General features: G+C 43.4%; 1 protein-coding gene across 1 annotated transcript in view; it reads left to right on the top strand.

Annotated features, from left to right (window-relative positions):
• Positions 1–25,804, top strand: part of LTBP4 (latent transforming growth factor beta binding protein 4) — a 197,227-nt gene that overhangs the window by 44,198 nt on the left and 127,225 nt on the right. The window contains exon 4 of the mRNA XM_063431084.1: positions 3,081–3,262. Coding sequence (XP_063287154.1) covers positions 3,081–3,262 — 182 coding nt within the window. The remainder of the gene's footprint in view (positions 1–3,080; positions 3,263–25,804) is intronic.

The following is a 25,804-nucleotide window of genomic DNA, read 5'->3' as shown; positions in this document are numbered from 1 at the left end:
TAGTGATTCGGAGCAAAACTATTACAGAAGCCAAACAAAAGAATTGCCAAATTAGGGCGCTTTTAGCCGATGGGGACTTGTATTAAACAGCTGAAAGACCAGAATTAAGAAAAACCCTTTATTATTTAGCACTTTCGGTTGTTTAGTAGATAAGTCCCTAGTTCACTTTAAATTCTCACTTTAGTTAATAATCCTGATAATTTTCTATTAAACACCATTTACAGTGATTTGTTAATTATTGTTTTTTCCATAAGTGACCACTAGGGGGCACACTCGTCTAACATTTCTATGGATTTTCTTTCTTTTACGGTATTAGCATGGTAAGGGTCTTATAACCCTAAGACCTTCATTAATATAAAACTCTGGTAACAATCGCTAGTCTGAAGACCTCCAACACAGCTATGGTCACCATTTTGTTTTTTCATCCGGAATTTCACCACTCACGTTTTAATTCCCCACCAATCAGTGTTCAGTAAATAATTAACCCATTGATGTATAATTTCACCAAATATCAGATAGATGTTTAAATCAGATTAATTTACCCTGGCTAACTGGTTCAGGTCATTTAGAATATTCCATTATCTTTTCCCTAGTCTGGCAGTGACACCTATTGACTAAATCTTGTAAAAATGTTTTGAATTAATATTATTATTGGTATTTATATAGCTCCAGTTTATTCCGCCCTTTACAATAAAAGGGGAATTTAACAAATGAGACAATAGCGAAATGTTACAGGAACAACGGGTAGATGAGGCCCCTGCTCATACAAGCTTACCGTCTAGAATTGACTGTGGTTCACTGAATAAACCTCTGATCTTGTTTGTAATCCATTCTAGAGGAAGTTATTACTTTGTGATGGAGTCCTCTGTGTTCTAAGACAGGATCCTCAAAACCAGCAATGTGTCAATCGTGAGTTAAAGAAACAGTTCAATCACCATAACAACAACAACAACCTGTGTTTACAAATGGTTTTACGAATTAGCTAGGATCCAACCGGTGACAGTCGTCTCCTCCTGTGCCCCCTGAGATCCCGCACTGAGCTATGTTTGGCTGTGCATGGTGCCCACTATTGGCTGAGAGTGCCCCCTGAGATCCCGCACTGAGCTACATTTGGCTGTGCATGGTACGCACTATTGGCTGAGAGTGCCCCCTGAGATCCTGCACTGAGCTATATTTGGCTGTGCATGGTGCCCACTATTGGCTGAGAGCGCCCCCTGAGATCCCGCACTGAACTACGTTTGGCTGTGCATGGTGCCCACTATTGGCTGAGAGTGCCCCCTGAGATCCCGCATTGAGCTGCGTTTGGCTGTGCATGGTGCCCACCATTGGCTGAGAGTGCCCCCTGAGATCCTGCACTGAGCTACCTTTGGCTGTGCATGGTGCCCACTATTGGCTGAGAGTGCCCCCCCACTATTGGCTGAGAGTGCCCCCTGAGATCCCACACTGAGCTACCTTTGGCTGTGCATGGTGCCCACTATTGGCTTAAAGTGCCCCCTGAGATCCCGCACTGAGCTACATTTGGCTGTGCATGGTGCCCACTATTGGCTGAAAGTGCCCCCTGAGATCCCGCACTGAGCTACATTTGGCTGAGAGTGCCCCCTGAGATCCTGCACTGAGCTATATTTGGCTGTGCATGGTGCCCACTATTGGCTGAGAGTGCCCCCTGAGATCCCGCACTGAGCTACGTTTGGCTGTGCATGGTGTCCACTATTGGCTGAGAGTGCCCCCTGAGATCCCGCACTGAGCTGCGTTTGGCTGTGCATGGTGCCCACTATTGGCTGAGAGTGCCCCCTGAGATCCCGCACTGAGCTACGTTTGGCTGTGCATGGTGCCCACTATTGGCTGAGAGTGCCCCCTAAGATCCCGCACTGAGCTACATTTGGCTGTGCATGGTGCCCACTATTGGCTGAGAGTGCCCCCTGAGATCCCACACTGAGCTACGTTTGGTTGTGCATGGTGCCCACTATTGGCTGAGAGTGCCCCCTGAGATCCTGCACTGAGCTACATTTGGCTGTGCATGGTGCCCACTATTGCCTGAGAGTGCCCCCTGAGATCCTGCACTGAGCTACCCTTGGCTGTGCATGGTGCCCACTATTGGCTGAGAGTGCCCCCTGAGATCCCGCACTGAGCTGCGTTTGGCTGTGCATGGTGCCCACTATTGGCTGAGAGTGCCCCCTGAGATCCCGCACTGAGCTACATTTGGCTGTGCATGGTGCCCACTATTGGCTGAGAGTGCCCCCTGAGATCCCGCACTGAGCTACGTTTGGTTGTGCATGGTGCCCACTATTGGCTGAGAGTGCCCCCTGAGATCCTGCACTGAGCTACCTTTGGCTGTGCATGGTGCCCACTATTGGCTGAGAGTGCACCCCCACTATTGGCTGAGAGTGCCCCCTGAGATCCCGCACTGAGCTACCTTTGGCTGTGCATGGTGCCCACTATTGTCTGAGAGTGCCCCCTGAGATCCCGCACTGAGCTACGTTTGGTTGTGCATGGTGCCCACTATTGGCTGAGAGTGCCCCCTGAGATCCTGCACTGAGCTACCTTTGGCTGTGCATGGTGCCCACTATTGGCTGAGAGTGCCCCCTGAGATCCCGCACTGAGCTACGTTTGGTTGTGCATGGTGCCCACTATTGGCTTAGAGTGCCCCCTGAGATCCCACACTGAGCTATGTTTGGCTGTGCATGGTGCCCACTATTGGCTGAGAGTGCCCCCTGAGATCCCGCACTGAGCTACGTTTGGCTGTGCATGGTGCCCACTATTGGCTGAGAGTGCCCCCTGAGAACCCGCACCGAGCTACGTTTGGCTGTCCATGGTTCCCACTATTGGCTAAGAGTGTCCCCTTCAGGCCTTAGCTTAGGGGAGCTGCTGGATCCAAAAAAAGCTGTGATCTGCATTTGTGGGACCCTACGTAATTCGTCAAACAGTTTGCGAGTAATATAACTACTTACCCTGTGAGGGTGCCATAGCTGAAGTGGTTATGGTGCTTGGAGTGTTCCTTTAACCCTGAAGGTAAAGTATGGAATAGAAAATGTACTTCTTTTTATTCCTTTTAAATGTAAACCTGTTGTGTTCTCACACAGTATTCAGGAGCTGCAATCCATCCTGCAGAGGAAAGGACCGTCTTCCAACGACAAAATGACCTCCATCCTGACCAGACATTTAGAAGCGCAGAAAAATCGAGCAGCCAAAGCTGGTTGGAAGGAAAGCACCCTCCAGACTCCGAGCGGAGAATACACCATTCATAAACAGATCCACCGAACTGGTGAGCACTGCATAGGGGCACAATTTTAATGGGAACAGTTTGAAATGAAAGAAATGACTCTTGTTGGTTTATTCACCAAACTGAATTAGTATGCAAATGGCAAAATTGAGGCAAAAATAAGTGATCTGAAAATCTCTCTAACTCAGCCATTGTCATCACTTGGCTTATTTAGCCTCAGTTTCGCCATTCAGAATGGGATAGAAAGCCATATTACAGCTCGCTACAAAGAATAGCTTGATATGTTGTGGTATGACAATGCCGCGTTACAGGTGGGGCTGAAGAAATAGTTGGTGGTAGCCCCCTGTTCTCTGATCTACCCAGCTGGCTCTCATTTGCCTGTTTTGGCCAGTCTGAGCCTGTTCATAGTGTATAGAAACGTTAGTTCTGCACAGAGTAACCATAATTTATTAAATTAAGAGAGCGACCATGAATCCTTCTCCCCAATAGTAGAGTGATGGAGATAACAGTTACCACACTTACCCCACAGCTGGAGACACCATCACCCCTAGATCCCTGGTGCGCTCATTCAAATGTGCACATGCGCCCTTCCGAATTCCTTTGATTTGTTATATGCATCCATTCCAAGTCACAGCGGCCATGAACCGGGCACCACAAACCTTAAACATACCTGGTATGTGCAGTGTCAGTGCAACTCTGCATGTAATGTGCCTTAAAAAAAAAACCTTTATCTGTATTTATTTTTATACAAAAGAGCTTTGCTTTAGCTTTTAGTTTGTACAAAACTAAAAGAAGTAATGACTAATTTTAGGTCAAACGAGTCAGATTGGAGATTTTTTCCAATTCAGCTATTTTTTAAGAGTTGTAATTCTCCTGTAAATTTTTCAGAATTCCAGATTAAGGGAGTTATTCACTAAATACTGAAATGTAGTTAATTGTAAACCATATTGAAAGATATGGACTGTATGAAAATCCAGCATTCTGTGTACTGCTGCCAGTTAGCAGAATTAGCCAGCAAGTAATCTGACTGCTACTCAGGCTGTGTCCTGCCATTGTTCTCTATGAGTGCTGATAGGTCGGGATGTGAAAACGCCCCACTTCAACAATATTATTTAAATAGATATGAAATTCCTGCAGGAATTTAAACAGAACGGCCTTCTGCCCATTTTGTAAAAATCACCACTCTGTACTTTGCAAATCACACTGTCTGGAAATGTAAGAAAGAATTGGGCATTTTGGGCGATAGCAGACTGGCATGTGTGTACATTAGGAGTGGCGGAGGGGCAAAGGGAGTGCAAAGGCAGGTTCAGAATTCCGAATTCTGTGGTTAAAGTCACATTTACAACACAATCTGTTTGCAGCAACCTCTTACTGTCACTTACAAAAAAGACATATTTCTCTTCATGGAAATTGTGACAGTAAAGTTCTGATTTGGGCTGAATGAGTGTTTGTGTTAATTCAGTTAATATGTTAGAATGGCCGTACTCAGCTTTGGGGTTCACTGTCTGTATTGGGCAGCAGCATACCCAGTGTATATTCTGGAATTTAGTTACTAAACAGAGCTAGTGGTCATTATTTGTAAAACATTCAGAGACGTGGTGAAGACAGTGTGTAAGATTTATCTGCACTTCATCGGCGATCCTGAAAGAAATTGTAGTGGGGGAGAGGGCAAATGGGGCAGCTGTTTTGGGCCCCCCAGGAGTAACTGGGCAGCTGCTGTTAGACTTGGGGAATGTACAATTTGGAAAATGATAAAAAAAAATCAGCATTTATGCAAATTGTAAGACTGGTGTCAGTGTGCACCTTTACTTTAATTTAGTCAAAGTGAGTAATGACGTCATGGCTTAATTCGGCACTGACGTTTTCCTTGTTATAGAAGGCACCTGATATCCCAATCCTGCTTGAATCCAAGGGTTTATCTTAAACTGAGGTACTTGTGGTCAGCACTGTGATCGGGATAGTTTTAAAAAAAGGTTAAAGTCGAGCACTTTATATTCATCCTATACACCCAGTAGTGTTTTAGTCAGTGGCGTGAGGGCCGGAGTCGGAAGTCTCCGAGATGGTGGAGTCCAGCAATAAGTGTGTAGTGATGTATAACCCAAACAAGGCTCCTTCATGTCGACCCACTGTGGAAAGAGGGAAGGGTAGGATGAATTTCATGTATGTGACAAAGTAAGTTACTAGAATAGTTATTAGAGATGCAGGATAGGAAGCAGCGTGCGTGGGTTACCAAGGTGCTGGGAGGGAAGCAGTTCTGTAATATACCGACATGTCCAGGACTCCTATTCCTCCTTCGATGCAATGTCTTTGTAGAGTCGTTAGGAAGATCCAAGGTTTTTTTTCCCACTCCATACAAAAACTAGTAGTTCCCTATTTAGTTCTTTGAAGAAGGAATTTGGGGCCGTCACCAGGAGTGTGAGAAAAAGATGTATTGCTGCTATGGTAAGAGAGTCATTTTAAAGGCTACCACTCATCCCATCCATCAGATATATTTACTTTGCCAGTCCTTGAGGAATGCCCTAACCTCCTTCTGTACTCCTTCTGTATAGAATTATCACTAAACAGGTTGGCAGGGTTTATGGATATCTGCACCCCCAAATAGTTAATATGTGTATTAGTCCAGTCCAGTAAATTCTTTATTTTTATTTTCTGTGAGTCCAGTCATTTTTTATAACTGCTTGGAGTTGTTGGATTAGTGTTTGATCAAGGTTAATACTCATCACCTGTGATTTGCCCCATTCAGTTGGTAGTATGATACTCCAATATAGCCAAAGCTTGATGCATGTTTGATAGGGAGTTAAGCGACTGGGTTAGTGTCAAGAACACATCGTCTGCAAATTAGCTGAGTCTCTGTGCCCTGCTACCTATATGTATACTATGAATAGAAGTTGTAGCACGTATATCTAATGGTTCTACAATTGATTAAATATTGGAGATAGGGAACATCCCTGCCATGTGCTGTTATGACAGTCAATGGTGGGCTCTAGAAAGTCTTGTAGCTAGTGTTTTTGCATAAAATTTGGCTTCCACATTTAGAAATAAGATGGGTCTGATATTTTTACAGTTCGTTAATTTGATCAGTCCATCATCATGGGGTGACAACCATGACAGTTGTCATGGGCACAGTGGTCCTGGGGGTCCCAGACTAAGGCCCATCAGGGGGGCAGAACTCATTCATTTGTAAGAGGCTATATTATATATCCATATTGGCCCGGGCCCCTTACATACATACAGACAGACCCTGTCAGGGAGATCAAAGATCTTCATCTTCGTGGCTGGCCAAGTACCGTCTTTCAGAGCATTGCTGCAGTAACCACGGCAACGCTCAATTCCACATGGTGACTTGCAGAGGGGCAGGCAGAGAGCCAATGCAGCTTTACCGGACCACCAGGTGGCCCACCCCCTGGATGCAGGTAAGAAAAATGGAGAGGAAATAAAATGATGAAATGAAATAATGTTTATAAAATCAATATAGCAATAAAAATAAAGAGCTGCTCCCTTCTCAGCCCCTATCCTACTCAGCAAACCCTCTCTCTCACACGACACACACCTAGAAACACACAATGCGTTCCTACAGACACACAATGCAACCCTACACTCGCACAATGCATCCCTACACACACACACACAGTACATCCTTACACACACAATGCATCCCTACAGACACACAATGTGTCCTTACTCACAAACATAATGCAAACCTATACTCACACAATGCATCCCTACACACACACACAGTACATCCTTACACACACAATGCATCCCTACAGACACACAATGTGTCCTTACTCACAAACATAATGCAAACCTATACTCACACAATGCATCCCTACACACACACACAGTGCATCCTTACACACACACAATGTATTCCTACAAACACACACAATATATAACTACAGACACACACAGTGCATCCCTACATACACACACACAATGCTTAGCTACATACACTCACAATGCTTAGCTACACACCCACACAATGCATCCCTACACACACACACACAATGCTTAGCTACATACACACACAATGCTTAGCTACATACACACACAATGCTTAGCTACACACACACACACACAATGCATCCCTACACACACAGTGCATCCTTACACACACACAATGTATTCCTACAAACACACACAATGCATCACTACAGACACACACAGTACATCCCTACATACACACACACAATGCTTAGCTACATACTACATACAATCACAATGCTGAGCTACACACACACACACAATGCATCCCTACACACACACACAATGCTTAGCTACATACACACACAATGCTTAGCTACACACACACACAATGCATCCCTACATACACACACAATGCTTCCCTACATACACACACAATGCATCCCTACATACACACACACACACAATGCTTAGCCACATACACACACAATGCATCCCTACAGACACACAATGTGTTCTTACTCACAAACACAATGCAAACCTATACTCACACAATGCATCCCTACACACACACACAGTGCATCCTTACACACACACACAATGTATTCCTACAAACACACACGATGCATCACTACAGACACACACAGTGCATCCCTACATACACTCACAATGCTTAGCTACATACACTCACAATGCTTAGCTACACACACACACAATGCATCCCTAAACACACACGTAATGCATCCCTACACACACACGCAATGCTTAGCTACATACACACACAATGCTTAGCTACACACACACACAATGCATCCCTACACACACACACACACAGTGCATCCTTACACACACACAATGCATCCCTACAAACACACACATTGCATCACTACAGACACACACAATGCATCCCTACATAGACACACACATTGCTTAGCTACATACAATCACAATGCTTAGCTACACACACACACAATGCATCCCTACACACACACAATGCTTAGCTACATACACACACAATGCTTAGCTACACACACACACAATGCATCCCTACACACACACACACACACACACAGTGCATCCTTACACACACAATGCATCACTACAGACACACACAATGCATCCCTACATAGACACACACATTGCTTAGCTACATACACTCACAATGCTTAGCTACACACACAATGCATCCCTACACACACACAATGCTTAGCTACACACACACACAATGCTTAGCTACATACACACACAATGATAAGCTACACACACAATGCTTCCCTACATACACACACACACAATGCTTGCCTACATACATACACAATGCATCCCTACATACACACACAATGCATCCTTACAGACACACAATGTGTCCTTACTCACAAACACACAATGCATCCTTACACACACACACACACACACAATGCATCCCTACATACACACACAATGCATCCTTAAACACACAATGCATCCTTACACACACACACACACACATACAATGCATCCCTACAAACACACACAATGCATCCTTACAATCCTTATAATGCATCCCTTACACCTACAAACACAGAATCACACAATGCATTACTTACACAGGGACTGGGGGCCCAGATCTTGAGTTATTTAAGGGGCCCCAAAATTTCTGATGGCGAGCCTGAGTGTGATAATGTTGGCTTGGAGCATGTCAAGTAGCAGCCCTTGGGATTGGTCCGTGGAGTTATTAATTTTAACTTTTGTCAGGGAGCATGTTTTTCAATGTCAAGGCACTCAACGGGTTAACAACTGCACTGCTGTTCATCATTAGCTTTACCCTACAATTATACGTGTCATTGGATGCCCAAATCATGCCAGTGAAAAGAGGGGTAGGAGCCCTCCAGACACAGGGCTGCGACAGTCCGAAAAAGGCATGGCGTTGTGGCGAAAGAATCCTTCAGTGTTTCCTGTGATTTCACACTCTGGCCGCCCCATACAGCCGGACCTGATAATGGCTAACACTTCACAGCTGGACTAATGATTTCCAGGCATACTGCTTGTCAGTATACGTTTGAAATTAGACATCTAACCTGCTATTTCGCAACGAGGATCAGTGGGTGGGAGAGCTTTTCTTGGCATTTACTAGAGCGCGTTAATTCGTGAATGAAAGTCAGCCCTTAGGGACAACATGAGAGCCTAGCAAATTCAGAGACAGACAAAGCAGGGTCTGATAATAATTCTGTGACCTCATGTTACCTGAAATGTCACTCTCATTAGATCACATTGCTCCTATATAGGACTGTCCCTTTAACCCATCAAACATGTCCCTGTCATTAGGTCACTTTGTTCCTACATGGGACTGTCTCTTTAACCCATTAAACATGTCACTGTCACTAGGTCACTTTGCTCCTACATGGCACTGTCTCTTTAACCCATTAAACATGTCACCGTCATTAGGTCACTTTGTTCCTACATGGGACTGTCCCTTTAACCCATTAAACATGTCGCTGTCATTAGGGCACTTTGCTCCTACATGGGACTGTCCCTTTAACCCATTAAACATGTCACCGTCATTAGGTCACTGTGCTCCTACATGGGACTGTCCCTTTAACCCATTAAACATGTCACTGCCATTAGGTCACTTTGCTCCTACATGGGACTGTCCCTTTAACCCATTAAACATGTCGCTGTCATTAGGTCACTTTGCTCCTACATGGGACTGTCCCTTTAACCCATTAAACATGTCACTGTCATTAGGTCACTTTGCTCCTACATGGGACTGTCCCTTTAACCCATTAAACATGTCACTGTCATTAGGTTACTTTGCTCCTACATGGGACTGTCCCTTTAACCCATTAAACATGTCACTGTCATTAGGTCACTTTGCTCCTACATGGGACTGTCTCTTTAACCCATTAAACATGTCGCTGTCATTAGGTCACTTTGCTCCTACATGGGACTGTCCCTTTAACCCATTAAACATGTCACTGTCATTAGGTCACTTTGCTCCTACATGGGACTGTCCCTTTAACCCATTAAACATGTCGCTGTCATTAGGTCACTTTGCTCCTACATGGGACTGTCCCTTTAACCCATTAAACATGTCACTGTCATTAGGTCACTATGCTCCTACATGGGACTGTCCCTTTAACCCATTAAACATGTCACTGTCACTAGGTCACTTTGCTCCTACATGGCACTGTCCCTTTAACCCATTAAACATGTCACTGTCATTAGGTCACTTTGCTCCTACATGGGACTGTCCCTTTAACCCATTAAACATGCCACTGTCATTAGGTCACTTTTCACCAACATGGGACTGTCCCTTTAACCCATTATACATGTCACTGTCATTAGGTCATTTTGCTCCTACATGGGACTGTCCCTTTAACCCATTAAACATGTCACTGTCATTAGGTCACTTTGCTCCTACATGGGACTGTCCCTTTAACCCATTAAACATGTCACTGTCATTAGGTCACTTTGCTCCTACATGGGACTGTCTCTTTAACCCATTAAACATGTCGCTGTCATTAGGTCACTTTGCTCCTACATGGGACTGTCCCTTTAACCCATTAAACATGTCACTGTCATTAGGTCACTTTGCTCCTACATGGGACTGTCCCTTTAACCCATTAAACATGTCGCTGTCATTAGGTCACTTTGCTCCTACATGGGACTGTCCCTTTAACCCATTAAACATGTCACTGTCATTAGGTCACTATGCTCCTACATGGGACTGTCCCTTTAACCCATTAAACATGTCACTGTCACTAGGTCACTTTGCTCCTACATGGCACTGTCCCTTTAACCCATTAAACATGTCACTGTCATTAGGTTACTTTGCTCCTACATGGGACTGTCCCTTTAACCCATTAAACATGCCACTGTCATTAGGTCACTTTTCACCAACATGGGACTGTCCCTTTAACCCATTATACATGTCACTGTCATTAGGTCATTTTGCTCCTACATGGGTCTGTCCCTTTAACCCATTAAACATGTTGCTGTCATTAGGTCACTTTGCTCCTACATGGGTCTGTCCCTTTAACCCATTAAACATGTTGCTGTCATTAGGTCATTTTGCTCCTACATGGGTCTGTCCCTTTAACCCATTAAACATGTTGCTGTCATTAGGTCACTTTGCTCCTACATGGGTCTGTCCCTTTAACCCATTAAACATGTTGCTGTCATTAGGTCACTTTGCTCCTACATGGGACTGTCCCTTTAACCCATTAAACATGCCACTGTCATTAGGTCACTTTGCTCCTACATGGGACTGTCCCTTTAACCCATTAAACATGTCGCTGTCATTAGGTCACTTTGTTCCGACATGGGACTGTCCCTTTAACCCATTAAACATGTCGCTGTCATTAGGTTACTTTGCTCCTACATGGGACTGTCCCTTTAACCCATTAAACATGTCACTGTCATTAGGTTACTTTGCTCGTACATGGGACTGTCCCTTTAACCCATTAAACATGTCACTGTCATTAGGTCACTTTGCTCCTACATGGGACTGTCCCTTTAACCCATTAAACATGTCACTGTCATTAGGTTACTTTGCTCCTACATGGGACTGTCCCTTTAACCCATTAAACATGTCACTGTCATTAGGTTACTTTGCTCCTACATGGGACTGTCCCTTTAACCCATTAAACATGTCACTGTCATTAGGTTACTTTGCTCCTACATGGGACTGTCCCTTTAACCCATTAAACATGTCACTGTCATTAGGTCACTTTGTTCCTACATGGGACTGTCCCTTTAACCCATTAAACATGTCACTGTCATTAGGTCACTTTGCTCCTACATGGGACTGTCCCTTTAACCCATTAAATGTGTCACTGTCATTAGGTCACTTTGTTCCTACATGGGACTGTCCCTTTAACCCATTATACATGTCACTGTCATTAGGTCATTTTGCTCCTACATGGGACTGTCCCTTTAACCCATTAAACATGTCACTGTCATTAGGTCACTTTGCTCCTACATGGGACTGTCCCTTTAGCCCATTAAACATGTCACTGTCATTAGGTCACTTTGCTCCTACATGGGACTGTCTCTTTAACCCATTAAACATGTCGCTGTCATTAGGTCACTTTGCTCCTACATGGGACTGTCCCTTTAACCCATTAAACATGTCACTGTCATTAGGTCACTTTGCTCCTACATGGGACTGTCCCTTTAACCCATTAAACATGTCGCTGTCATTAGGTCACTTTGCTCCTACATGGGACTGTCCCTTTAACCCATTAAACATGTCACTGTCATTAGGTCACTATGCTCCTACATGGGACTGTCCCTTTAACCCATTAAACATGTCACTGTCACTAGGTCACTTTGCTCCTACATGGCACTGTCCCTTTAACCCATTAAACATGTCACTGTCATTAGGTTACTTTGCTCCTACATGGGACTGTCCCTTTAACCCATTAAACATGCCACTGTCATTAGGTCACTTTTCACCAACATGGGACTGTCCCTTTAACCCATTATACATGTCACTGTCATTAGGTCATTTTGCTCCTACATGGGTCTGTCCCTTTAACCCATTAAACATGTTGCTGTCATTAGGTCACTTTGCTCCTACATGGGTCTGTCCCTTTAACCCATTAAACATGTTGCTGTCATTAGGTCATTTTGCTCCTACATGGGTCTGTCCCTTTAACCCATTAAACATGTTGCTGTCATTAGGTCACTTTGCTCCTACATGGGTCTGTCCCTTTAACCCATTAAACATGTTGCTGTCATTAGGTCACTTTGCTCCTACATGGGACTGTCCCTTTAACCCATTAAACATGCCACTGTCATTAGGTCACTTTGCTCCTACATGGGACTGTCCCTTTAACCCATTAAACATGTCGCTGTCATTAGGTCACTTTGTTCCGACATGGGACTGTCCCTTTAACCCATTAAACATGTCGCTGTCATTAGGTTACTTTGCTCCTACATGGGACTGTCCCTTTAACCCATTAAACATGTCACTGTCATTAGGTTACTTTGCTCGTACATGGGACTGTCCCTTTAACCCATTAAACATGTCACTGTCATTAGGTCACTTTGCTCCTACATGGGACTGTCCCTTTAACCCATTAAACATGTCACTGTCATTAGGTTACTTTGCTCCTACATGGGACTGTCCCTTTAACCCATTAAACATGTCACTGTCATTAGGTTACTTTGCTCCTACATGGGACTGTCCCTTTAACCCATTAAACATGTCACTGTCATTAGGTTACTTTGCTCCTACATGGGACTGTCCCTTTAACCCATTAAACATGTCACTGTCATTAGGTCACTTTGTTCCTACATGGGACTGTCCCTTTAACCCATTAAACATGTCACTGTCATTAGGTCACTTTGCTCCTACATGGGACTGTCCCTTTAACCCATTAAATGTGTCACTGTCATTAGGTCACTTTGTTCCTACATGGGACTGTCCCTTTAACCCATTAAACATGTCACTGTCATTAGGTCACTTTGTTTCTACATGGGACTGTCCCTTTAACCCATTAAATATGTCACTGTCATTAGGTCACTTTGCTCCTACATGGGACTGTCCCTTTAACACATTAAACATGTCGCTGCCATTAGGTCACTTTGTTCCTACATGGGACTGTCCCTTTAACACATTAAACATGTCACTGTCATTAGGTCACTTTGCTCCTACATGGGACTGTCCCTTTAACCCATTAAACATGTCACTGTCATTAGGTCACTTTGCTCCTACATGGGACTGTCCCTTTAACCCATTAAACATGTCACTGTCATTAGGTCACTTTGCTCCTACATGGGACTGTCCCTTTAACCCATTAAACATGTTGCTGTCATTAGGTCACTTTGCTCCTACATGGGACTGTCCCTTTAACCCATTAAACATGTTGCTGCCATGACCTCACATACGTGGTTTTAATTGGCCTCCATGTTGGATGGTAGTGGGGAGGGGAGTTATATGTGAAGAATCCTCCTATAACCATTTTTATGTGGGGTGCTATTTGTCGGGCTGTCTCCTGTTTTCTAACATGTATATTTTCTTGGGCTGCCATCATGGGGTCTCTTTTTTGTTTTATGGAGTTCTAACAATATTTAGTGTTTTAATACATTGCCATTCTCCAGTACAGCACTGACAGGGTTAAATAAGGTCAGTTGGCGATGGAGCTGTCAGAGTCGGCTCAGTTTCAGTGTTTGTTGTTGATTTTCTGTCGATGTTGGTTGTATTGGGTGTTATTTCTTAGAGAGTTATGGTGCAGTCGTTAATATCGGATTCTGGCAACTGTTGCATTTCACAGAGAACAAGTTAAAAACATTAGCAGCCATTAGCCAAAAACTGACTCTGTTTTCCTGGGAAGAGTTAAATCTCCCCCAGGTACTGTGCCTTTAAACTGTGTTGGTGTTACCCTCAATGCTGTGGAGGTGGGCCTCCCCTGCTGGCTGCAAGTTCTGCATTACAGCACTGACAGGGGTTTGGGGGTCTGTGAGGTCATACTGCAGGGAGGGAGCACAGAGACGATTATATCACACTTTAACCAGGTACTTACAGAATTAGGGCATTATTAGAGAGAGGGGACGCAAGGGGCTTAACTTGTTTTAGTGGGAGACCAGGCTCAGTAACACTTTATATTAACCATATTTATTGTCATTTCCTTAAATGTAAAGAGAATCGGATTGACCTAATGACAGTGACATGTTTAATGGGTTAAAGGGACAGTCCCATGTAGGAGCAAAGTGACCTAATGACAGCGACATGTGTAATGGGTTAAAGGGACAGTCCCATGTAGGAGCAAAGTGACCTAATGACAGTGACATGTTTAATGGGTTAAAGGGACAGTCCCATGTAGGAGCAAAGTTACCTAATGACAGTGACATGTTTAATGGGATAAAGGGACAGTCCCATGTAGGAACAAAGTGACCTAATGACAGTGACATGTTTAATGGGTTAAAGGGACAGTCCCATGTAGGAGCAAAGTGACCTAATGACAGCGACATGTTTAATGGGTTAAAGTGACAGTCCCATGTAGGAGCAAAGTGACCTAATGACAGTGACATGTTTAATGGGTTAAAGGGAGAGTCCCATGTAGGAGCACAGTGACCTAATGACAGTGACATGTTTAATGGGTTAAAGGGACAGTCCCATGTAGGAACAAAGTGACCTAATGACAGTGACATGTTTAATGGGTTAAAGGGACAGTCCCATGTAGGAGCAAAGTGACCTAATGACAGCGACATGTTTAATGGGTTAAAGGGACAGTCCCATGTAGGAGCAAAGTGACCTAATGACAGTGACATGTTTAATGGGTTAAAGGGACAGTCCCATGTAGGAGCAAAGTTACCTAATGACAGTGACATGTTTAATGGGTTAAAGGGACAGTCCCATGTAGGAACAAAGTGACCTAATGACAGTGACATGTTTAATGGGTTAAAGGGACAGTCCCATGTAGGAGCAAAGTGACCTAATGACAGCGACATGTTTAATGGGTTAAAGTGACAGTCCCATGTAGGAGCAAAGTGACCTAATGACAGCGACATGTTTAATGGGTTAAAGGGAGAGTCCCATGTAGGAGCACAGTGACCTAATGACAGTGACATGTTTAATGGGTTAAAGGGACAGTCCCATGTAGGAGCAAAGTGACCTAATGACAGAGACATGTTTAATGGGTTAAAGGGACAGTCCTATGTAGGAGCAAAGTGACCTAATGACAGCGACATGTTTAATGGGTTAAAGGGACAGTCCCATGTAGGAGCAAAGTGACCTAATGACAGAGACATGTTTAATGGGTTAAAGGGACAGTCCTATGTAGGAGCAAAGTGACCTAATGACAGCGACATGTTTAATGGGTTAAAGGGACAGTCCCATGTAGGAGCAAAGTGACCTAATGACAGAGACATGTTTAATGGGTTAAAGGGACAGTCCTATGTAGGAGCAAAGTGACCTAATGGCAGAGACATGTTTAATGGGTTAAAGGGACAGTCCTATGTATGAACAAAGTGACCTAATGACAGTGACATGTTTAATGGGTTAAAGGGACAGTCCCATGTAGGAGCAAAGTAACCTAATGACAGTGACATGTTTAATGGGTTAAAGGGACAGTCCCATGTAGAAACAAAGTGACCTAATGACAGTGACATGTTTAATGGGTTAAAGGGACAGTCCCATGTAGGAACAAAGCGACCTAATGACAGTGACATGATTAATGGGTTAAAGGGACGGTCCCATGTAGGAGCAAAGTGACCTAATGACAGTGACATGTTTAATGGGTTAAAGGGACAGTCCCATGTAGGAGCAAAGTGACCTAATGACAGTGACATGTTTAATGGGTTAAAGGGACAGTCCCATGTAGGAGCAAAGTAACCTAATGACAGTGACATGTTTAATGGGTTAAAGGGACAGTGCCATGTAGAAACAAAGTGACCTAATGACAGTGACATGTTTAATGGGTTACAGGGACAGTCCCGTGTAGGAGCAAAGTGACCTAATGACAGTGACATGTTTAATGGGTTAAAGGGACAGTCCCATGTAGGAGCAAAGTGACCTAATGACAGAGACATGTTTAATGGGTTAAAGGGACAGTCCTATGTAGGAGCAAAGTGACCTAATGACAGCGACATGTTTAATGGGTTAAAGGGACAGTCCCATGTAGGAGCAAAGTGACCTAATGACAGCGACATGTTTAATGGGTTAAAGGGACAGTCCCATGTAGGAGCAAAGTGACCTAATGACAGAGACATGTTTAATGGGTTAAAGGGACAGTCCTATGTAGGAGCAAAGTGACCTAATGACAGCGACATGTTTAATGGGTTAAAGGGACAGTCCCATGTAGGAGCAAAGTGACCTAATGGCAGAGACATGTTTAATGGGTTAAAGGGACAGTCCCATGTAGGAGCAAAGTGACCTAATGACAGCGACATGTTTAATGGGTTAAAGGGACAGTCCCATGTAGGAGCAAAGTGACCTAATGACAGTGACATGTTTAATGGGTTAAAGGGACAGTCCCATGTAGGAACAAAGTGACCTAATGACAGTGACATGTTTAATGGGTTAAAGGGACCGTCCCATGTAGGAGCAAAGTGACCTAATGACAGTGACATGTTTAATGGGTTAAAGGGACAGTCCCATGTAGGAACAAAGTGACCTAATGACAGTGACATGTTTAATGGGTTAAAGGGACCGTCCCATGTAGGAGCAAAGTGACCTAATGACAGTGACACGTTTAATGGGTTAAAGGGACAGTCCCATGTAGGAGCAAAGTGACCTAATGACAGGGACATGTTTAATGGGTTAAAGGGACAGTCCCATGTAGGAGCAAAGTGACCTAATGACAGTGACATGTTTAATGGGTTAAAGGGACAGTCCCATGTAGGAGCAAAGTGACCTAATGACAGCGACATGTTTAATGGGTTAAAGGGACAGTCCCATGTAGGAACAAAGTGACCTAATGACAGTGACATGATTAATGGGTTAAAGGGACGGTCCCATGTAGGAGCAAAGTGACCTAATGACAGTGACATGTTTAATGGGTTAAAGGACAGTCCCATGTAGGAGCAAAGTGACCTAATGACAGTGACATGTTTAATGGGTTAAAGGGACAGTCCCATGTAGGAGCAAAGTAACCTAATGACAGTGACATGTTTAATGGGTTAAAGGGACAGTCCCATGTAGAAACAAAGTGACCTAATGACAGTGACATGTTTAATGGGTTACAGGGACAGTCCCGTGTAGGAGCAAAGTGACCTAATGACAGTGACATGTTTAATGGGTTAAAGGGACAGTCCCATGTAGGAGCAAAGTGACCTAATGACAGAGACATGTTTAATGGGTTAAAGGGACAGTCCTATGTAGGAGCAAAGTGACCTAATGACAGCGACATGTTTAATGGGTTAAAGGGACAGTCCCATGTAGGAGCAAAGTGACCTAATGACAGCGACATGTTTAATGGGTTAAAGGGACAGTCCCATGTAGGAGCAAAGTGACCTAATGACAGAGACATGTTTAATGGGTTAAAGGGACAGTCCTATGTAGGAGCAAAGTGACCTAATGACAGCGACATGTTTAATGGGTTAAAGGGACAGTCCCATGTAGGAGCAAAGTGACCTAATGGCAGAGACATGTTTAATGGGTTAAAGGGACAGTCCTATGTAGGAGCAAAGTGACCTAATGGCAGAGACATGTTTAATGGGTTAAAGGGACAGTCCCATGTAGGAGCAAAGTGACCTAATGACAGCGACATGTTTAATGGGTTAAAGGGACAGTCCCATGTAGGAGCAAAGTGACCTAATGACAGTGACATGGTTAATGGGTTAAAGGGACAGTCCCATGTAGGAACAAAGTGACCTAATGACAGTGACATGTTTAATGGGTTAAAGGGACCGTCCCATGTAGGAGCAAAGTGACCTAATGACAGTGACATGTTTAATGGGTTAAAGGGACAGTCCCATGTAGGAACAAAGTGACCTAATGACAGTGACATGTTTAATGGGTTAAAGGGACCGTCCCATGTAGGAGCAAAGTGACCTAATGACAGTGACACGTTTAATGGGTTAAAGGGACAGTCCCATGTAGGAGCAAAGTGACCTAATGACAGGGACATGTTTAATGGGTTAAAGGGACAGTCCCATGTAGGAGCAAAGTGACCTAATGACAGTGACATGTTTAATGGGTTAAAGGGACAGTCCCATGTAGGAGCAAAGTGACCTAATGACAGCGACATGTTTAATGGGTTAAAGGGACAGCCCCATGTAGGAGCAAAGTGACCTAATGACAGCGACATGTTTAATGGGTTAAAGGGACCCATTGCCACAGCAGTGTGACCATAAACTTAATATCCCATTTTGTTGCCCAATTATGTTAGGTAAATCTAAACAATGTTGATTTCCCTTTCTCTCAATTATTAGAAATAAGATGGGGCACAGACAGTTTTAATGTACACGGACACTTTTTATGAGGTGGATTTGATGATTGCAAAGTGTGTACAGTTTTTACTGGTCCAGTGAATAGGTGTGAATTGAAGGAGTATGCCTTGCGTGACAGCATTATAAATATTGGAAAATGCACATTTTCTGCCAACTTCCTTAAATGGTTTAAAGAGCTTGGCAAAATATGTGCCCTGTATCTGGTCCCTCCTCATTCCCACTACCCAGTGAACAGCTCCTGGCTGCACCCCATTTAGTAGATATGCCCCCACTTGCGGATAGTTACATGAGGGCATATTGTGAAATTATACTGATACGTAATTGGGGCAAGTGAGCAAATAATCTTGATTTTAGTAAATTCACCTTTGAATACCTCCCAACATTCCAAATAGACAAAGAGGGACACTCTCATTTTAGGGGTGTAAATACGTGTGAGGCCAGGGGTGGGGCTGTATCTTATTTACAAAGACTAATTTCTAAATACATTTATTGTAGTTTAAAGACACATAACTGGGAGTATTATTGCTGTGGGGCTCTGTTATACACTCAGATACATTACTGGGAGTATTATTGCCGTGGAGCTCTGTTATACACACAGACACATTACTGGGAGTATTATTGCTGTGGAGCTCTGTTATACACTCAGACACATTACTGGGAGTATTATTGCTGTGGGGCTCTGTTATACACTCAGACACATTACTGGGAGTATTATTGCTGTGGGGCTCTGTTATACACTCAGACACATTACTGGGAGTATTATTGCTGTGGAGCTCTGTTATACACACAGACACATTACTGGGAGTATTATTGCTGTGGAGCTCTGTTATACACTCAGACACATTACTGGGAGTATTATTGCTGTGGGGCTCTGTTATACACTCAGACACATTACTGGGAGTATTATTGCTGTGGAGCTCTGTTATATACTCACACACATTACTGGGAGTATTATTGCCGTGGAGCTCTGTTATACACACAGACACATTACTGGGAGTATTATTGCTGTGGAGCTCTGTTATACACTCAGACACATTACTGGGAGTATTATTGCTGGGGAGCTCTGTTATACACTCAGACACATTACTGGGGGTATTATTGCTGTGGAGCTGTGTTATACACTCAGACACATTACTGGGAGTATTATTGCTGTGGGGCTCTGTTATATACTCACACACATTACTGGGAGTATTATTGCTGTGGGGCTCTGTTATACACTCAGACACATTACTGGGAGTATTATTGCTGTGGGGCTCTGTTATACACTCAGACACATTACTGGGAGTGTTATTGCTGTGGAGCTGTGTTATACACTCAGACACATTACTGGGAGTATTATTGCTGTGGGGCTCTGTTATATACTCACACACATTACTGGGAGTATTATTGCTGTGGTGCTCTGTTATACACTCAGACACATTACTGGGAGTATTATTGCTGTGGGGCTCTGTTATATACTCACACACATTACTGGGAGTATTATTGCCGTGGAGCTCTGTTATACACTCAGACACATTACTGGGAGTATTATTGCTGTGGAGCTCTGTTATACACTCAGACACATTACTGGGAGTATTATTGCTGTGGGGCTCTGTTATACACTCAGACACATTACTGGGAGTATTATTGCTGTGGGGCTCTGTTATATACTCACACACATTACTGGGAGTATTATTGCCGTGGAGCTCTGTTATACACACAGACACATTACTGGGAGTATTATTGCTGTGGAGCTCTGTTATACACTCAGACACATTACTGGGAGTATTATTGCTGGGGAGCTCTGTTATACACTCAGACACATTACTGGGAGTGTTATTGCTGTGGAGCTGTGTTATACACTCAGACACATTACTGGGAGTATTATTGCTGTGGAGCTCTGTTATACACTCAGACACATTACTGGGAGTATTATTGCTGTGGGGCTCTGTTATATACTCACACACATTACTGGGAGTATTATTGCTCTGGAGCTCTGTTATACACTCATACACATTACTGGGAGTATTATTGCTGTGGAGCTCTGTTATACACTCAGACACATTACTGGGAGTATTATTGCTGTGGGGCTCTGTTATACACTCAGTCACATTACTGGGAGTATTATTGCTGTGGAGCTCTGTTATACACTCAGACACATTACTGGGAGTATTATTGCTGTGGAGCTCTGTTATACACTCAGACACATTACTGGGAGTATTATTGCTGTGGAGCTCTGTTATACACTCGGACACATTACTGGGAGTATTATTGCTGTGGAGTTCTGTTATACACTCACACACATTACTGGGAGTATTATTGCTGGGGAGCTCTGTTATACACTCAGACACATTACTGGGAGTATTATTGCTGTGGAGCTCTGTTATACACTCAGACACATTACTGGGAGTATTATTGATATGGAGCTCTGTTATACACTCAGACACATTACTGGGAGTATTGTCGCTGTGGAGCTCTGTTATACACACAGACACATTACTGGGAGTGTTATTACTGTGGAGCTCTGTTATACACTCAGACACATTACTGGGAGTATTATTACTGTGGAGCTCTGTTATACACTCAGACACATTACTGGGAGTATTATTGCTGTGGAGCTCTGTTATACACTCAGACACATTACTGGGAGTATTATTGCTGTGGAGCTCTGTGATACACTCAGACACATTACTGGGAGTGTTATTGCTGTGGAGCTCTGTTATACACTCAGACACATTACTGGGAGTATTATTACTGTGGAGCTCTGTTATACACTCAGACACATTACTGGGAGTATTATTGCTGTGGAGCTCTATTATACACTCAGACACATTACTGGGAGTATTATTGCTGTGGAGCTCTATTATACACTCAGACACATAACTGGGAGTATTATTGCCGTGGAGCTCTGTTATATACTCACACACATTACTGGGAGTATTATTGCCGTGGAGCTCTGTTATACACACAGACACATTACTGGGAGTATTATTGATATGGAGCTCTGTTATACACTCAGACACATTACTGGGAGTATTATTGCTGGGGAGCTCTGTTATACACTCAGACACATTACTGGGAGTATTATTGCTGTGGAGCTCTGTTATACACTCAGACACATTACTGGGAGTATTATTGATATGGAGCTCTGTTATACACTCAGACACATTACTGGGAGTATTGTCGCTGTGGAGCTCTGTTATACACACAGACACATTACTGGGAGTGTTATTACTGTGGAGCTCTGTTATACACTCAGACACATTACTGGGAGTATTATTACTGTGGAGCTCTGTTATACACTCAGACACATTACTGGGAGTATTATTGCTGTGGAGCTCTGTTATACACTCAGACACATTACTGGGAGTATTATTGCTGTGGAGCTCTGTGATACACTCAGACACATTACTGGGAGTGTTATTGCTGTGGAGCTCTGTTATACACTCAGACACATTACTGGGAGTATTATTACTGTGGAGCTCTGTTATACACTCAGACACATTACTGGGAGTATTATTGCTGTGGAGCTCTATTATACACTCAGACACATTACTGGGAGTATTATTGCTGTGGAGCTCTATTATACACTCAGACACATAACTGGGAGTATTATTGCCGTGGAGCTCTGTTATATACTCACACACATTACTGGGAGTATTATTGCCGTGGAGCTCTGTTATACACACAGACACATTACTGGGAGTATTATTGCTGTGGAGCTCTGTTATACACTCAGACACATTACTGGGAGTATTATTGCTGGGGAGCTCTGTTATACACTCAGACACATTACTGGGAGTGTTATTGCTGTGGAGCTGTGTTATACACTCAGACACATTACTGGGAGTATTATTGCTGTGGAGCTCTGTTATACACTCAGACACATTACTGGGAGTATTATTGCTGTGGGGCTCTGTTATATACTCACACACATTACTGGGAGTATTATTGCTGTGGAGCTCTGTTATACACTCATACACATTACTGGGAGTATTATTGCTGTGGAGCTCTGTTATACACTCAGACACATTACTGGGAGTATTATTGCTGTGGGGCTCTGTTATACACTCAGTCACATTACTGGGAGTATTATTGCTGTGGAGCTCTGTTATACACTCAGACACATTACTGGGAGTATTATTGCTGTGGAGCTCTGTTATACACTCAGACACATTACTGGGAGTATTATTGCTGTGGAGCTCTGTTATACACTCAGACACATTACTGGGAGTATTATTGCTGTGGAGTTCTGTTATACACTCACACACATTACTGGGAGTATTATTGCTGGGGAGCTCTGTTATACACTCAGACACATTACTGGGAGTATTATTGCTGTGGAGCTCTGTTATACACTCAGACACATTACTGGGAGTATTATTGATATGGAGCTCTGTTATACACTCAGACACATTACTGGGAGTATTGTCGCTGTGGAGCTCTGTTATACACACAGACACATTACTGGGAGTGTTATTAGTGTGGAGCTCTGTTATACACTCAGACACATTACTGGGAGTATTATTACTGTGGAGCTCTGTTATACACTCAGACACATTACTGGGAGTATTATTGCTGTGGAGCTCTGTTATACACTCAGACACATTACTGGGAGTATTATTGCTGTGGAGCTCTGTGATACACTCAGACACATTACTGGGAGTGTTATTGCTGTGGAGCTCTGTTATACACTCAGACACATTACTGGGAGTATTATTACTGTGGAGCTCTGTTATACACTCAGACACATTACTGGGAGTATTATTGCTGTGGAGCTCTGTTATACACTCAGACACATTACTGGGAGTATTATTGCTGTGGAGCTCTGTTATACACTCAGACACATTACTGGGAGTATTATTGCTGTGGAGCTCTGTTATATACTCACACACATTACTGGGAGTATTATTGCCGTGGAGCTCTGTTATACACACAGACACATTACTGGGAGTATTATTGCTGTGGAGCTCTGTTATACACTCAGACACATTACTGGGAGTATTATTGCTGTGGAGCTCTGTTATACACTCAGACACATTACTGGGAGTATTATAGCTGTGGAGCTCTGTTATACACTCATACACATTACTGGGAGTATTATTGCTGTGGAGCTCTGTTATACACTCAGACACATTACTGGGAGTATTATTGCTGTGGGGCTCTGTTATACACTCAGTCACATTACTGGGAGTATTATTGCTGTGGAGCTCTGTTATACACTCAGACACATTACTGGGAGTATTATTGCTGTGGAGCTCTGTTATACACTCAGACACATTACTGGGAGTATTATTGCTGTGGAGCTCTGTTATACACTCGGACACATTACTGGGAGTATTATTGCTGTGGAGTTCTGTTATACACTCACACACATTACTGGGAGTATTATTGCTGGGGAGCTCTGTTATACACTCAGACACATTACTGGGAGTATTATTGCTGTGGAGCTCTGTTATACACTCAGACACATTACTGGGAGTATTATTGATATGGAGCTCTGTTATACACTCAGACACATTACTGGGAGTATTGTCGCTGTGGAGCTCTGTTATACACACAGACACATTACTGGGAGTGTTATTACTGTGGAGCTCTGTTATACACTCAGACACATTACTGGGAGTATTATTACTGTGGAGCTCTGTTATACACTCAGACACATTACTGGGAGTATTATTGCTGTGGAGCTCTGTTATACACTCAGACACATTACTGGGAGTATTATTGCTGTGGAGCTCTGTGATACACTCAGACACATTACTGGGAGTGTTATTGCTGTGGAGCTCTGTTATACACTCAGACACATTACTGGGAGTATTATTACTGTGGAGCTCTGTTATACACTCAGACACATTACTGGGAGTATTATTGCTGTGGAGCTCTATTATACACTCAGACACATTACTGGGAGTATTATTGCTGTGGAGCTCTATTATACACTCAGACACATAACTGGGAGTATTATTGCCGTGGAGCTCTGTTATATACTCACACACATTACTGGGAGTATTATTGCCGTGGAGCTCTGTTATACACACAGACACATTACTGGGAGTATTATTGCTGTGGAGCTCTGTTATACACTCAGACACATTACTGGGAGTATTATTGCTGGGGAGCTCTGTTATACACTCAGACACATTACTGGGAGTGTTATTGCTGTGGAGCTGTGTTATACACTCAGACACATTACTGGGAGTATTATTGCTGTGGAGCTCTGTTATACACTCAGACACATTACTGGGAGTATTATTGCTGTGGGGCTCTGTTATATACTCACACACATTACTGGGAGTATTATTGCTGTGGAGCTCTGTTATACACTCATACACATTACTGGGAGTATTATTGCTGTGGAGCTCTGTTATACACTCAGACACATTACTGGGAGTATTATTGCTGTGGAGTTCTGTTATACACTCACACACATTACTGGGAGTATTATTGCTGGGGAGCTCTGTTATACACTCAGACACATTACTGGGAGTATTATTGCTGTGGAGCTCTGTTATACACTCAGACACATTACTGGGAGTATTATTGATATGGAGCTCTGTTATACACTCAGACACATTACTGGGAGTATTGTCGCTGTGGAGCTCTGTTATACACACAGACACATTACTGGGAGTGTTATTAGTGTGGAGCTCTGTTATACACTCAGACACATTACTGGGAGTATTATTACTGTGGAGCTCTGTTATACACTCAGACACATTACTGGGAGTATTATTGCTGTGGAGCTCTGTTATACACTCAGACACATTACTGGGAGTATTATTGCTGTGGAGCTCTGTGATA

The sequence above is a fragment of the Pelobates fuscus genome, chromosome 9 (assembly GCF_036172605.1).
Source record: "Pelobates fuscus isolate aPelFus1 chromosome 9, aPelFus1.pri, whole genome shotgun sequence".
NCBI classification, from domain to species: Eukaryota; Metazoa; Chordata; class Amphibia; order Anura; family Pelobatidae; genus Pelobates; species Pelobates fuscus.
The sequence above is the reverse complement of the archived record's forward strand: the minus strand, read 5'-3'. Positions and strand labels throughout refer to the sequence as shown.